Source organism: Monodon monoceros, unplaced genomic scaffold (assembly GCF_005190385.1).
Source record: "Monodon monoceros isolate NGI ecotype Baffin Bay Population unplaced genomic scaffold, NGI_Narwhal_1 Super_Scaffold_6, whole genome shotgun sequence".
In the NCBI taxonomy this organism is placed as follows: Eukaryota; Metazoa; Chordata; class Mammalia; order Artiodactyla; family Monodontidae; genus Monodon; species Monodon monoceros.
In genome coordinates this window covers 4,384,378-4,401,574 of record NW_021703783.1, presented here as the reverse complement: position 1 = coordinate 4,401,574, position 17,197 = coordinate 4,384,378, and the positions used below count along the sequence as shown (strand labels likewise).

General features: G+C 40.4%; 1 protein-coding gene across 3 annotated transcripts in view; it reads right to left on the bottom strand.

The window, feature by feature from the left end:
• Nucleotides 1-17,171, bottom strand: part of RAD51AP1 (RAD51 associated protein 1) — a 26,937-nt gene extending 9,766 nt beyond the window's left edge. For 2 of the 3 annotated variants that reach the window (XM_029204098.1, XM_029204096.1), the window contains exons 1-6: nucleotides 17,032-17,171; nucleotides 9,004-9,053; nucleotides 7,037-7,178; nucleotides 4,093-4,202; nucleotides 2,084-2,170; nucleotides 1,431-1,580 (exon numbers count right to left, since the gene is read on the bottom strand). In XM_029204098.1, the coding sequence (XP_029059931.1) occupies nucleotides 1,431-1,580; nucleotides 2,084-2,170; nucleotides 4,093-4,202; nucleotides 7,037-7,178; nucleotides 9,004-9,053; nucleotides 17,032-17,048 (556 nt within the window). In that variant the 5' untranslated portion in view covers nucleotides 17,049-17,171. Of the gene's footprint in view, nucleotides 1-1,430; nucleotides 1,581-2,083; nucleotides 2,171-4,092; nucleotides 4,203-7,029; nucleotides 7,179-9,003; nucleotides 9,054-17,031 lie in introns of those variants that run through there. The other variant, XM_029204099.1, reaches the window with a different exon arrangement.
• Between the last annotated feature and the right edge of the window lie 26 nt (nucleotides 17,172-17,197).

Below are 17,197 nucleotides of genomic sequence, written 5' to 3'. Positions count from 1 at the left end.
TGTGTGTGTGTGTGTGTGTGTGTGTGTGTGTGTGTGTGTGTGTGTGTTTCTATGTCTTTTTCTCTAGTTTCTTCCAGCTTTACTGAGATATAACTGACATGCAGCACTGTGTAAGTTTAAGGTGTATAACATAACGATTTGACTTACGTACATCGTGAAGTGACTATCACAAGAAGTTTGGTGAACCTCCATCATCTCACAGACACAAGATTAAAGAAATCGAAAAAATTGTTTTTCTCGTGACGAGAACTCTTAGGATTTACTCTCGTAACTTTCATATGTAACACACAGCTGTGCGTATCATCTTCGTCCTGTTGTACGCTACATCCCTAGTGCCTATTTATCTTATAGCTGCACGCGTGTGCTTGCTGACTGCCTCCATCCCATTCCCCCTCCCCCAACACCTGCCTCTGTAACCACAAACCTGATCTCTTTTTCCATGAATTTGTTTGTTTGTGAAGTATAACTGACCTAAAACACTGTGTTAGCTCCTGGTACACAACACAGTGATTCGATATTTCCATAAATTTCAAAATGATCACCTCGATAAGCTAGTTACCATCTGTCACTACACAAAGATATTACATAATTATTGAGTATATTCCCCACACTGTACATTCCATGACTCATTTAATTTGCAACTGGAAGTCTGTCCCTCTTAATCTCCCTCAACTATTTCTTTCCTCTCCTCACCCTCCTCCCCTCAGGCAACCACCTGTTTGTTCTCTGTATCTGTAACTGTTTCTGTTTTCTTGTCTGATCATTTCTTTTGTTTTTTAGATTCCACATATAAGTGAAATCATACAGTTTTTGTCTTTCTCTGTCTGGCTTATTTCACTTAGCACAATGCCCTCTAGGTCCACCCATGTTGCTGCAAATGGCATGTTTTCTATGGCTGAGTAATAGTCACTGTGTGTGTGTGTGTGGACACACGCATATACCACATCCTCTTTATCCCTTCATCTACTGACGGGCACTTAGGTTGCTGTCTCATCTTGGCTATTGTGAATAATGCTGCAGTGCACATGCGGGTGCAGATATCTTTTCTAATTAGTGCTTTTGTTTTCTTTGGATAAATACTCAGGAGTGGAACTGCTGGATCCTGCGGTGGTCCTAGTTTTAGCTTTTTGAGGAACCTCCAGCGCCACTGACCTCTTGTATGTGCACTTGCCTGTTCTCTTGTTTATGTCCTTCTATCAGTCAGAAGTGCTATTTCACCCCTAAATGCTACTCATTTTTCAAGGCACAGCTTAAAGGTCACCTCTAGATAAAGCTTTTCCCCCAAATGCCATAGCTGAATTGAACTGTCCTGTGCATTACTCAAGTTTGCACACACCAAACGTTTAGCAGTGCTTTGCATACGTGCATGGTCTCCAAGAACTTTCTACTGACTCTCCACAGGGTTAATTTTGAGTTAGGACATAACCTACCAGTTGCAAAGTCTGGTTCGGAGTCATCGGCACCGTCGCCGTCGCTGTTTTCCAAAAGAATCTTCCTCTGCTGGACCACGGCTTGGGATGCCGCTTTTCTTCTCCGCTGAGAACCCTGGGAATCATCCTCCTCAGTGATCTTATCCAGATCTTCAGGATAAAAAAAATCAACGAAACTTTTTGTGCCAGGTAACATTTAAAGGACTGTGGAGTAGACGTCTATTACACCTGCTCTTGTTATTTGCCCAGCTTTGTCCTTCCTGTGCTTCTAGTAACAGACCACACAGCCCAATCTGGGTCAATCATAAAACATCAGTCTCCTGGCAACAGTCTGAGTTAAGCAAAAGTCCAAGGCCCACACTGAAAGAGTCTTTCCCCAAGAATTTTCAAACTGGAGCTGGGAAGATAGAGCCCCTTTCTTCAGTGTTCAACTGATGTCAACTAGAAGCCATGGGTAGTCGTGACCCTCCACCAGGGAAGAAACTGGGTCTGCAGTTAAAAGAGAGGAAAACTAAAACAGAAAGAAACAAAGGAGAAGGGGTGAAGAGAACCTTCACAAATGTGAAGACCTTGGTTCTAGTTACAGTTTCAGAAATTTAAATAAGAGTTAGAAAATGTCAATGGAAAAAGTATTATTAATATCAAAAACTTACCTAAATAATCACTGGCTACACTGCAATTGGAGATATGAGGAGACTTACTCATTGCTTCTGTTTCACTATTGCCATGTTTGTCAATGTCTAAATATAAGGAAGAAGAAAGCACCCTAATCAACCAATGTCTAGAAATAGGAAGATAAGCGCTAAAATCTAATACCATTTAGATACAGATAAGTGATCCAGACCAGGGGTCCCCAACCCCTGGGCCGTGGACTGGTGCCGGCCCACAGCCTGTTAGGAACTGGGCCGCACAGCAGGAGGGGAGCGGCGAGTGAGCGAAGCTGCATCTGTATTTACAGCCGCTCCCTATCCCTGCCCATAGCTCGCATTGCGGCCTGAACCATTCTCCCCCCTCCCCCCCGTGGAAAAACTGCTTTCCACAAAACCGGTCCCTGGCACCAAAAAGGTTGGGGATCGCTGATCCAGGCTCAAACTAGCACAGTGACTTTACTTGGCGAGGCTAACATATGGTTAGAAGTTTTGGCTCTGAAATCACACAAACTTTAATCAGACTTAAGTTCAAATTCAGGCTCTTAAATCGGCAATATACCAGGGGAAAGCTGCTTATCCTCTACAAAACCTAATTTCCTCATCTATAATGTGGGGATAAAAACAGTCTGGGGGGCTTCCCTGGTGGCGCAGTGGTTGAGAATCCGCCTGCCAATGCAGGGGACACGGGTTCGAGCCCTGGTCTGGGAAGATCCCACGCCGTGGAGCAACGAAGCCCGTCTGCCACGACTACTGAGCCTGTGCTCTAGAGTCCAAGAGCCACAACTACTGAGCCCGTGTGCCTAGAGCCCGTGCTCCACAACGAGAGAAGCCACCGCAGTGAGAAGCCCGTGCACCGCAAGGAAGAGCAGCCCCCGCTCGCCGCAACTAGAGAAAGTCCACGCACAGCAACGAAGACCCAACGCAGCCAAAAAAACCCCCAAACCAAAAACAGTGTGGGGATTAAATGAGGCTACTGTGGGGAATTAAATGTTGACTGAATGTGGAAATTGCTTATTGTGGTGCCCAGCACAAAGGAAACAGTGGACAAATATTAACTATCATTTTTGTGTAGGCAGATCTGTGCTCTTACTAATGTAAAGACTCTTCAATAATTATCACAACTTTAAAACGATCTAGAGTATTTTAAGAGAACTTTAAGTCATGATGATTGGTACTATTACTCTCGGAGAAGTGGTACTTCCAAGGAAACCTTGCTATACAATGCCACGATCTCTTACAGGAAAGAGATTTTCATTTTCTCAGTTTTAGATACATGACAATTCTCTTTTTCAGTTTCTTTGACTCCTGATTACTAAAAGGGCCCCCTAATCAACACTATCTCACTTATTTTCAAACAGGAGGCACTACTGACTTAAACATCTATACCCCTAAATAAGCAAATGGGCTAAAACTATCCTCCAAGATAAAAGAAGTTAGGCCAAAAGCAACTGAGCAATTTGAATGTCTTTTCCGGGAATAATGATTTCTGCTTCTCCAGAATATCAATGTTGCCATCTGCTGACCAATTGCCAGAAAAATCCACGGAGGACAATCCACAGATAAAGCCAGCAGTCATAAATCTATCAGGTCTACTGAGCTTGCTAACCAAATTAGTACCTTTAGCCTCTGTCAATAATAAAAATGACCACCATTAGATTGTGTTTAACTAATCTGAATTTGGAGAGAAAGAAGGTGGGTTGCTCGGATGTTTAGGCCAATTTACTTGATCATGAAATTAAATTCTCACTGCATATAAAGATGAGCTTTGGACACGCAGGGTCATAGCCCACGTCCTCCAGTTGGATCTGAGTGTTAGGCAGAGAGGCGTTTATGTGTGGATGAGATTTATGCAACTGAACAAACAACTGAATCCAACGGCACCCTCTGCAAATTGCTCCTTTTTTAGTCCAAAGTTTTAAAACTACATTCTTCCCTCTGTAAAGGCTCATCCAACGAAATGATGGCAAAAGCAATAAGAAGGTTTTAAAGACAATTATCGAAAATAAAGTTACTTTTATCTTGAGACTCCTCCACATCAATGGTGGCGGCTGGAAGTTCCTTCACTGATAAAGCCAGTGCGACTTCTAGGTCTCTCTGGTAGAGCTTATCATCTAAAGGCATTCTAAAATAGACACACAAATAATAATGAGTTTGTAAACTATCAATCTCAACTAAAATCTGAGATTTTCCTCAGTGACTAAGAGTTTCTTTCCAACCTCAGAAAGATGTTCTTCAACAATAATCATGATCACAATTGCTCCTTAACAAGTTAAGCCTCCTGAAATGTTAAGTGTCATGTTGGTCCCAGCAGAACAGATTTGAAATAGGAGCATCACGTGACAATGTCCCTTTCGTTGTGATGTCTCTTCCTCACCACCAGCTCCGTCCCGGTGGGAAGCACCTGCCCAACTGAGAACGGACGTAGCTCAAACATCACTTCCACTTAGAAATGCTCCTTGACCTCATCCACACCTCTTTAGACAGCTGTTATAGCTCTTTTATTAAACTGAAATTACTTTTTTTTTTTTTAACATCTGTTCCGCCCAATCTGGACTTTGACAAATATTTCAGCAAGTACTTACTCCGTGAGGCATTGCACTAGACAGGATATTAAAAGTGCCCTCAAAAAAGTCTGCAGTTAATGAGGAGGTAGGAAAACAAGTCCCATAATAATTACCCGATATAAAAAGACTATCACGTCTCCTGTTCAAGGCGGTCAAGAGTGCTATAGTGCTTGAGAGGAAGAGAAAGCAAAGAAAGGTGTGAAAACGTGTGAAGGTAAGAAAAGGCTACGTAAAGGAGGTAATACTGAATGCACCTTGAAGGATTTATTTTTTAAAATAACAATTTTATTGAGATATAAGTCGCACAGTATAAAATCCACCCTTGTGAAGCATACAATTCAGCAGTTTTTAGTATATTCAGAGAGCTGTGAAACCATCACCACTATGTAATTTCAGAACACTTTCATCAACCCAAAAAGAAACCTCATATCCACCAGCAGTCAGTCCCCGTTTCCCCCTCCCCAGCATCTGGCAACCACTAATCTACTTTCTGTTTCTATGGACTTGTCTATTCCGGACATTTCGTATTACTGGAACCATATAATATGTGGCCTTTTGTGCCAGCTTCTTTGGCTCCCTACAATGTTTTCAAGGTTCATCCATGTTGTAGCATATATCAGTACTTCACTTCTTTTTTTTAACATCTTTATTGGAGTATAATTGCTTTACAATGGTGTGTTCGTTGTTGCTTTATAACAAAGTGAATCAGCTGTACGTATACATATATCCCCATATCTCTTCCCTCTTGCGTCTCCCTCCCACCCTCCCTATTCCACCCCTCCAGGCGGTCACAAAGCACCGAGCTGATCTCCCTGTGCTATGCGGCTGCTTCCCACTAGCTATCCACTTTCCACTTGGTGGTATATATAAGTCCATGCCACTCTCTCACTTCGTCCCAGCTTCCCCTGCCCCCTCCCTGTGCTTCATTTCTGTTTATTGCTGAATACTACTCCACTGTATGGATATATCACATTTCACTTATCCAGTCATTAGTTGATAAACATTTGGATTACTTCCATTTTTTGGCTATTATGAATAATGCTCCTATAAATATTCATGTACAGGTTTTTGTGTGGGCATAGATTTTTATTTCTCTCGGGTATATACCTGGGCTGGGTCATATAATAACTGTTTATTTCAAGGAGCTGCTACTCTGTTGTCCAATGTGGCTGCACCATTTCGTATTCACAGCAGCAATGTGTGAGGTTTCCATTTCTCCACATCCTCCTCAACACTTGCTGTTGTCTGTCCTTCTGCCCTCTGGGCGTGACATGTTATCTTATCGTGGTTTTGATTTGTATTTCCCTGATGGCAGGGATGTTGAGCATCTTTTCATGTGCTATCGGCCATTTGCATATATTCTTTAAAGAAGTGTCTATTCAAATCCTTTGCCCATTTCTAACTTGGTTCATTATTCTTTTTATTGTTGGACTGTAAGAGTTCCCTATATATTCCAGATACAAGTCCCTAATGGGTTCTATGATTTGCAAATATTTTCTCCCATCCATTGGTTGTTTTGTTAACTATATTTTAAAGGTAGTACAAGAAGCTCAAAAACAAAAAAGAAAAAAGTAAGGAGAAGGACATGGGCTAAGTCTCTCTACGTTAATTAACTTCCCTCACATTTATTGTAGGAGTAAAGCATCACACGTCCCACGTTCCATTTGTCAGTATCCCTCCTCTGCCCATCTCCTCACCATAGTGCAAGTTTGGGGCCTCTTGGGGCTTCCTTCCCTCATTTTACCCTCTCTCTTGGTACTGACTAATGGAACTCCAGGGTGGGTCTAGAAACCACAGGTCCTGCCCACTGCTGGACAAAACTCAGTAAGATAAAGAGAAAATATTTTTTATCTCTAGAAAAATACATAGTTTAATTTTTTTCTTCCAGTTTTACTGAGATATAATTGACGCCCAGCACTGCCTAAGTTAAAGGTGTACAACACAGTGATTCACAGTGATCTGACTTACGTGCATCATGAAATCATGTCCACAAGAAGTTTAGGGAACATCCATCATCTCATACATTATAGATACGTGGTTTTAAATTTTATAAAACTGTCCTTACAAATGTAATTTTTAACAAAGTAGTCTTGTAAAACCTGAGGGCTTCAGAGACAGGCACTAGGTCTTGTAAATGCAAGTCATACCTTCTAAACTTGGTAATTATGATTGTCTTAATACTTAAATGGATATTTCCTCATACATTGGTGAACTTAAAGAAGTTCGGGAAGTCAGAAGGGGATTAATGGTACATCCCTGTTCTCCTACATGCACTAAATAAAATAAGACCCATGATACTGCTCAAATTCTAATTTAGACCAAGAATTGGAATTTATCTCTCCTTTAAATTAGCACACCTAATGTCATATGTACTGTATGTCTTACCTCTCACCTTTTTTTAGGGGTTTTCTCTTGTAGTGGGATGTCTTTTTCCTGGAGATTCTTCAGTTTAGATTCTGGTTTTTCTAGTTTTAACTCCTTTTGTGTAGTCCTGGATTTTTTGTTTAACGGTGCGGTTGCAGGAACAAAATCATCTATTCAAGTGTGAATTAAAAATAAAAGAATATGTGAAATTGCTTTTCCTTAGGAAGAAATAAATAAAATTACCTTCTTGGTAGCTGAGATTCATTACCATGTGTGTTCAAGTTTTAAAGATAAGCAAACTGGGGCTTCCCTGGTGGCACAGTGGTTGAGAATCCACCTGTCAATGCAGGGGACTCGGGTTCGAGCCCTGGTCCAGGAAGATCCCACATGCCGCGGAGCAACTAAGCCTGTGCACCACGACTACTGAGCCTGCACTCTAGAGCCCGCGTGCCACAACTACTGAAGCCCGCACGCCTAGAGCCCGTGCTCCGCAACAAGAGAAGCCACTGCAATAAGAAGCCTGTGCACGGCAACGAAGAGTAGCCCTAGCTCACCGCAACTAGAGAAAGCCTGTGCGCAGCAACAAAGATCCAGCAGAGCCAAAAATAAATTAATTTATTAAAAAAAGGAAAACAAGCAAAGATAAGCAAATTGTTTGCTTTCCACAGTTTAAAAAATACTGTTGGTATACTGTTTGTCTTTATTCTCCCTCAAACTTCTCAACTTTGTTTTAGTGGCCTTGAGTTTTTAAAATATCAATCTATCAAAAACTAATCCCCCAAAAAGCTGCAAAGGCAACTAAGCTAGTATGTGCGAGTGGCAGAGAAAAGAACAATTAATTAAAAATCTGTAAAACCATTAGAAAAATTATTAAAATCCCCTTTATAATTTTATCATATTGACAAGTGGAAGAAAATGATTTTTGGCAAAGGGATGCTCTTTTCCAGCCCATTCTGTTCTCCCAGAGTCTTCTGTCCTACCAGTCCTCAGAAGTGAGGTGTTCTTCTATTGACACTCAAGCTAAGACTGCTGCTCTAGCGTTCTAACTCATACATGACACACGTATGCATACCTTCATGTGCGTGTAGTCTGAATCACGCACTTTCGCATTTATTAATACCTGTCGTCTCTTTTATGCTTCCCCAGGTAGGAATATAATAATTTGTGACTCGCCCCCCACCCCCACGCCACAGTCTCCAGAATACAACCAGCAATTTATAACAATTTAGTGACAGATTGATGACAATAATTAAAAAGCTAGAAGTTATACCCTATGCTCTTTTCTCCCAAGTATTAGACACATGTAAGACTGGGCTCAAGGTGAAAAACAGATTCCTTCAAACTGAGGAATTACTAAATGTCTGACCTGCAGAAAACTCCAGTGGCCTAAGAAAGAAACACAAAACTTACCTTTAAGTATAATGTAATCTAACAAGGTTTCCTCAAACTTTTTGACCAAAGTTCTCTTAATAGCAGAGACAAGCAAATATATATATATATATATATATATATATATATATATATATATATATATATATATATATATAAAACACAATAGGGTAAAGTTTATGCCTGATCTTTTTTCAATGTCTGGTTTTATTGTACAATTAATGGGGATTTCACATTATATTCTGTAACACATTTGTATCTCAGAAAGACAGTGTGTTCTTCTTAGAGTAAGGGATAAAAGGGTACAAATCCCACGTGAGAAACATGGACCTCACAGAGTTTAGATCTAAAAAGCCATTTTACCTGCCCTATTTGGTTATGATTTATGCCAATAATTCTTGTCAGTGTAATTATCAACATAGGTATCCTAAGTGCTTAGAATATTATTTTTCCAGGCCAACCTCATATGCAATTGGTACTAACCATATTGTAGCCATACACACGCACACACACGCACACACACACACACACACACACATATATCCTATAGATTGTGAGGAAATAAATTTCCAAATCTTTAAAGAAGACATAAGAAGCTCTACTTACCATCACTGTCAGAGTCCTCAAACTGGGAGTAATTCACTGGCTTCTTGTGCCTGTGAACAAAGCAGAAATTTTCATTTACACAAATGTCACCTCCATTCTTTAAGGTCATTAATAGTCTTGAGTAAATAAAAATACGTTTGGATTCCCTTAAGAATATATAAATTAAGGCCCTGAACCAAGATGGCGGAGTAGAAGGACGTGCGCTCACTCCCTCTTGCGAGAACACCAGAACCACAACTAACTGCTGAACAATCATCGACAGGAAGACACTGGAACTCACCAAAAAAGATACCCGCATCCAAAGACAAAGGAGACGCCGCAATGAGACGGTAGGAGGGGCGCAATCACAGTAAAATCAAATCCCATAACTGCTGGGTGGGTGACTCACAGACTGGAGGACACTTACACCACAGAAGTCCATCCACTGGAGTGAACGTTCTGAGCCCCACGTCAGGCTTCCCAACCTGGGGGTCCGCCAATGGGAGGAGGAATTCCCAGAGAATCAGACTTTGAAGGTTAGTGGGATTTGACTGCAGGACTCTGACAGGACAGGGGGAAACAGGGACTCCACTCCTGGAGGGCACACACAAAGTAGTGTGCACATCGGGAGCCAGGGTAAGGAGCAGTGACCCCAGGGGAGACTGAACCAGACCTACTTGCTAGTGTTGGAGGGTCTCCTGCAGAGGCGGGGATGGGGGCTGTGTCTCACCTCTTGGACAAGGACACTGGCATCAGAAGTTCTGGGGAGTACTCCTTGGCGTGAGCCCTCCCAGAGTCTGCCATTAGCCCCAACAAAGAGCCCGGGTAGGCTCCAGTGCTGGGTTGCCTCAGGCCAAACAACCAACAGGGAGGGAACCCAGCCCCACCCATCAGCAGACAAGTGGATTAAAGTTTTACTGAGCTCTGCCCACCAGAGCAACACCCAGCTCTACCCACCACCAGTCCCTCCCATCAAGCCTCTTAGGTAGCCTCATCCACCAGAGGGCAGAGAGAAGAAGAAAGGAGAACTACAATCCTGCAGCCTGTGGAACAAAAACCACAGTCACAGAAAGACAGACAAGATGAAAAGGCAGAGGGATATGTACCAGATGAAGGAACAAGATAAAACCCCAGAAAAACAACTAAATGAAGTGGAGATAGGCAACCTTCCAGAAAAAGAATTCCTAATGATAGTGAAGATGATCCAGGACCTCGGAAAAACAATGGAGGCAAAGATTGAGAAGATGCAATAAACGTTTAACAAAGACCTAGAAGAATTAAAGAACAACCAAACAGAGATGAACAATACAATAACTGAAATGAAAACTACACTAGAAGGAATCAATAGCAGAATAACTGAGACAGAAGAACGGATAAGTGACCTGGAAGACAGAATGGTGGAATCCACTGCTGCGGAAAAGAATAAAGAGAAAAGAATGAAGACAAATGAACACAGCATAAGAGACCTCTGGGACAACATTAAATGCAACAACATTCGCATTATAGGGGTCCCAGAAGGAGAAGAGAGAAAGGACCTGAGAAAATATTTGAAGAGATTATAGTCGAAAACTTCCCTAACATGGGAAAGGAAATAGCCATCCAAGTCCAGGAAGCACAGAGAGTCCCAGAGAGGATAAACCCAAGGAGAAACACGCTGAGACACATAGTTATCAAATTGGCAAAAATTAAAGAAAAAGAAAAATTATTGAAAGCAGCAAGGGAAAAATGACAAATAACATACAAGGGAACTCCCACAAGGTTAACAGCTGATTCCTCAGCAGAAACTCTACCAGCCAGAAGGGAGTGGCATGATAAACTTAAAATGATGAAAGGGAAGAACCTACAACCAAGATTATTCTACCCGGCAAGGATCTCATTCAGATTCGATGGAGAAATCAAAAGCTTTCCAGACAAGCAAAAGCTAAGAGAATTCAGCACCATCAAACCAGCTCTACAACAAGCTGGAGTAGCAATACTAATATCAGATAAAATAGACTTTAAAATAAAGAATGTTACAAGAGACTAGGAAGGACACTACATCATGATCAAGGGATCAATCCAAGAAGATTTAACAATTATAAATATATATGCACCCAACACAGGAGCACCTCAATACATAGGGCAACTGCTAACAGCTCTAAAAGAGGAAATTGACAGTAACACAGTAATAGTGGGAGACTTTAACACCTCACTTACACCAATGGACAGATCATCCAAAATGAAAATAAATAAGGAAACAGAAGCTTTAAATGACACAACAGACCAGATAGATTTAATTGATATTTATAGGACATCCCATCCAAACACAGCAGATTACACTTTCTTCTCAAGTGCGCACGGAACATTCTCCAGGATAGATCACATCTTGGGTCACAAATCAAGCCTCAGTAAATTTAAGAAAACTGAAATCATATCAAGCATCTTTTCTGACCATAACGCTATGAGTTTAGAAATGAATTACAGTGAAAAAAACACAAACACATGGAGGCTAAACAATACATTACTAAATAACCAAGAGATCACTGAAGAAATCAAAGAGGAAATCAAAAAATACCTAGAGACAAATGACAATGAAAACACAACGATCCAAAACCTATGGGATGCAGCAAAACCAGTTCTAAGGGGGAAGTTTATAGCTATACAGCCTACTTCAAGAAACAAGAAAAATCTCAAATAAACAATCTAACCTTACACCTAAAGGAACTAGAGAAAGAAGAACAAACAAAACGCAAAGTTAGCAGAAGGAAAGAAGTCATAAAGATCAGAGCAGAAATAAATGAAACAGAAACAAAGAAAACTATAGCAAAGACCAATAAAACTAAAAGCTGGTCTTTGAGAAGATAAACAAAATTGATAAACCATTAGCCAGACTCATCAAGAAAAAGAGGGAGAGGACTCAAATCAGTAAAATTAGAAATGAAAGAGGAGAAGTTACAACAGACAGCGCAGACATACAAAGCATCCTAAGAGACTACTGCAAACAACTCTATGCCAATAAAATGGACAACCTGGAAGAAATGGACAAGTTCTTAGAAAGGTATAACCTTCCAAGACTGAACCAGGAAGAAATAGAAAATATGAACAGACAAATCACAAGTAATGAAATTGAAACTGTAATTAAAAATCTTCCAACAAACAAAAGTCCAGGACCAGATGGCATCACAGGTGAATTCTATCAAACATTTAGAGAAGCGCTAACACCCATCCTTCTCAAACTCTTCAAAAAAATTCCAGAGGAAGGAACACTCCCAAACTCATTCTATGAGGCCACCATCATGCTGATACCAAAACCAGACAAAGATACTACAAAAAAAGAAAATGACAGACCAATATCACTGATGAATATAGATGCAAAAATCCTCAACAAAATACTAGCAAACAGAATCCAACACATTAAAAGGATCATACACCATGATCAAGTGGGGTTTATCCAAGGAATGCAAGGATTCTTCAATATAGGCAAATCAATCAATGTGATACACCATATTAACAAACCCAAGGAGAAAAACCATATGATCATCCCCATAGATGCAGAAAAAGCTTTTGACAAAATTCAACACCAATTTATGATAAAAATCCTCTAGAAAGTAGGCATAGAAGGAACTTACTTCAACATAATAAAGGCCGTATATGACAAGCCCACAGCAAACATCATTCTCAATGGTGAAAAACTGAAAGCATTTCCTCTAACATCAGGAACAAGACAAGGATGTCCACCCTCACCACTATTATTCAACATAGTTTTGGAAGTCCTAGCCACGGCAATCAGAGAAGAAAAAGAAATAAAAGGAATATATATTGGAAAAGAAGTAAAACCGTCACCGTTTGCAGATGACATGATATTATACATAGAGAATCCTAAAGATGCCACCAGAAAACTACTAGAGCTAATCAATGAATTTGGTAAAGTTGCAGGATACAAAATTATTGCACAGAAATCTCTTGCATTCCTATACACTAATGATGAAAAATCTGAAAGAGAAATTAAGGAAACACTCCCATTTACCACTGCAACAAAAAGAATAAAATACCTAGGAATAAACCTACCTAGGGAGACAAAAGACCTGTATGCAGAAAACTATAAGACACTGATGAAAGAAATTAAAGATGATGCCAGCAGATGGAGAGATATACCATGTTCTTGGATTGGAAGAATCAATATTGTGAAAATGACTATACTACCCAAAGCAATCTACAGAATCAATGCAATCCCTATCAAATCACCAATGGCATTTTTTACAGAACTAGAACAAAATATCTTAAAATTTGTATGGAGACACAAAAGACCCCGAATAGCCAAAGCAGTCTTGAGGGAAAAAAACGGAGCTGGAGGAATCAGACTCCCTGACTTCAGACTATACTACAAAGCTACAGTAATCAAGACAATATGGAACTGACACAAAAACAGAAACACATATCAATGGAACAAGGTAGAAAGCCCAGAGATAAACCCACGCACCTATGGTCAACTAATCTATGGCAATGGATATACAAGGGAGAAAAGACAGTCTCTTCAATAAGTGGTGCTGGGAAAATTGGACAGCTACATGTAAAAGAATGAAATTGGAATACTCCCTAACACCATACACAAAAATAAACTCAAAATGGATTAGAGACCTAAATGTAAGACTGGACACTATAAAACTCTTAGAGGAAAACATCGGAAGAACACTCTTTGACATAAATCACAGCAAGATCTTTTTTGACCCACCTCCTTGAGTAATGGAAATAAAAATCAACAAATGGGACCTAATGAAACTTCAAAGATTTTGCACAGCAAAGGAAACCATAAACAAGATGAAAAGACAAGCCTCAAAATGGGAGAAAATAGGGCTTCCCTGGTGGCGCAGTGGTTGAGAGTCTGCCTCCTGATACAGGGGACACGGGTTCGTGTCCCGGTCCGGGAAGATCCCACATGCCGCAGAGCGGCTGGACCCGTGAGCCATGGCTGCTGAGCCTGCGTGTCCGGAGCCTGTGCTCCACAACAGGAGAGGCCACAGCAGTGAGAGGCCTGCATACCACAAAAAAAAAAAAAAAAAAAAAAATTTTTTTGAAAATATGTGCAAACGAATCAACGGACAAAGGATTAATCCCCAAAATATATAAACAGCTCATGCAGCTCAATATTAAAAAGCAAACAACCCAATCCAAAAATGGGCAGAAGACCTAAATAGGCATTTCTCTAAAGAAGACATACAGATGGCCAGGAGGCACATGAAAAGCTGCTCAACATCACTAATTATTAGAGAAACACAAAGCAAAACTACAATGAGGTATCACCTCACACCAGTTAGAATGGGCATCATCAGAAAATCTACAAACAACAAATGCTGGAGAGGGTGTGGAGAAAAGGGAACCCTCTTGCTCTGTTGGTGCGAATGTAAATTGATACAGCCACTATGGAGAACAGTATGTAGGTTCCTCAAAAAACTAAAAATAGAATTACCATATGATCTGGCAATCCCAATACTGGGCATATACCCAGAGAAAACCATAATTCAAAAAGACACATGCACCCCAGTGTTCATTGCAGCACTGTTTACAATAGCCAGGTCATGGAAGCAACCTAAATGCCCATCGACAGACGAATGGATAAAGAAGTTGTGGTACATATATACAATGGAATATTACTCAGCCATAAAAAGGAATGAAATTGGGTCATTTGTTGAGACGTAGATGGATCTAGAGACTGTCATACACAGTGAAGTAAGTCAGGAAGAGAAAAACAAATATCGTATATTAATGCATATATGTGGGACCTAGAAAAATGGTACAGATGAACCAGTTTGCAGGGCAGAAATTGAGACACAGACATAGAGAACAAACGTATGGACACCAAGGGGGGGAAGTGGCGGGGGGGTGGGGGTGGGATGAATTGGGAGATTGGGATTGATATGTATACACTGATGTGTATAAAATGCATGACTAATAAGAACCTGCTGTATAAAAAAATAAATAAAATTAAATTGAAAAAAAGATGTAGGGAAATGAGCAGTAAAAAGAAAAAAAAAGAATATATAAATTAAAAACATGATTTACATTTTACAGCAAGGATTTAGCATTATCTCAAAAAGGTATAACTATACTGGATATACCTGATAAGGGAGAAAGTTAATTTAGATAACACATAAAGTAAAAATAATCATTATAATTAACACTCAAAGTTTATACAGTGTTTAATTGCTGTTGGGCATTTACAAGTTCCTACTGTATGTATTCTTTTGTTTTATACATGCATTCTGTCTTCCCTATTAGATTATAAACTTCTTGACACTGAAAGCCATTTTCTTTTATCTCCCACAATATTAAATAATGTTCATTATGCAATGGACATTTAAAACATGGTGAGTGTCTTTGTACTTGACACCTGAAAATGAATTTTACACTACTTTAGAGGGCAATAGAAGAAAGTGATATTCAAAGTGAATAAAATAATTTCCTTCCTCCTTCCCCTGCACTAAATGAAACTCTGGTTTTCATTTTTATCTTCTGCCAACTACCCAAGTGTGAATAACCCAGTTTGTCAGTCAGTTGTTCTTTCAAGTGGAAATGGTGTTCTATGAAAAAGAGGCTCACAACTCAAACAACCTTGCAAGTTGTTTTTCTTAAGACAACCAACATAGATGTGCGTCCTTTATGCGTCCTTCTCATCATCGCCTCACACAGGATATTAAAGCCAAGCATATTCTTGTTAAAAATAGAGTTGCCATATGATCCAGCAATCCCACTCCTGGGCATATACCTGGAGAAAACTCTAATTCGAAAAGATACATGCACCCCAATGTTCATAGCAACACTATTTACAATAGCCAAGGCATGGAAGCAACCTAAATGTCCACTGACAGATGTATGTATGAAGAAGTGTGGTATACATATACAATGGAATATTACTCAGCCATCAACAAGAATGAAATAATGACATTTGCAGCAACATGGCTGGGCCTAGAGATTATGATAGTAAGTGAAGTAAGTCAGAAAAAGAAAGACAAAAACCATATGATATCACTTATATGTGGAATCTAAAATATGATACAAATGAACTTATTTACAAAACAGAAACAGACTCAGAGACATAGAAAACAAACATGGTTACCAAAGGGGAAAGGGGATGGGGAGGGATAAATTAAGAGTTTGGGATCAGCAGGTACAAACTACTATAAATAAAACAGATAAACAACAAGGACCTACTGTATAGCACAGGAAGCTATATTCAACATCCTGTAATAAACCAGAATGGAAAAGAACATGAAAAAGTATATACATGTATATATAAAACTAAATCACTTTGCTGTACACCAGATACACAACATTATAAGTAATTATACTTCAATAGAATTTTTTTTAAAAATTAAAATTAAAGTAGGGCTTTCCTCCTTCTCACTCTCTCTCACATTGCCATGTTTATTTTCCATCTCCTAACTTCATTCCTTGACTAGACTGCAACCTCCAGCACCTAGTAAATATATACCTCCAGCACAAAAGTAAATATATTCAAAACTCTACTAAATGAACGGCTGACCCTAGGCCTCCATGGTGCTCAACTGAGGTTAACTGGAGCAATAGTTTCAAACAGTACATTTAATGGAAAACACAGAGGATCTGGCGCCAGCTGGCTTAGGTTTGCGTGTTATCCTGTAACTCACTAGCTGTGTGACTCAGCTAAACTGGCTTTCGTGCCCAGAAGTTTAAATTGATAAAATAGGGAGACCCAAACTTTCTATCTCAAAGAAGTATAGGGACGAACAAATGAAATAACACGTAAGCAGAAGCTTGGTGAAATGCAAAACGCTGTAACCAGGCCTTATTTGAACGGGGTGGGTAAAAGAAACGGCAGTAACTGTCAAAGGAGCCAAGAGAAGGAAACAGCTTGGATGCTAGGACCTTTCCGAGGAGCGGCAGCTCTCCCTGGACTCTAGAGCGTTTAGCTGTCGGTCCCACCATCGCTACTCTGGTCCTCGGGCCCTTCCCTCCATCCCATGCAGGTGACGCGGCCTACAGCGTCCTCCTGCCCTTCCTCCCCATCCGCGCCGGATGCCATGAACTACTCACCTCGCAGGCCGCACCATGGTCCCCTCCAAGGCTGGAAACCTGCAGCTCGCAGCCTCCTGTCGGCAGCGGCGGCGGCCGTTCCAATTCCCGCGCAAAAGCAGACTCGAAGCTCTCCGCCCCGCCGCCAGTCCTCCAATCCTCTCCGGCCATCCCCGCGGGCGCGCAT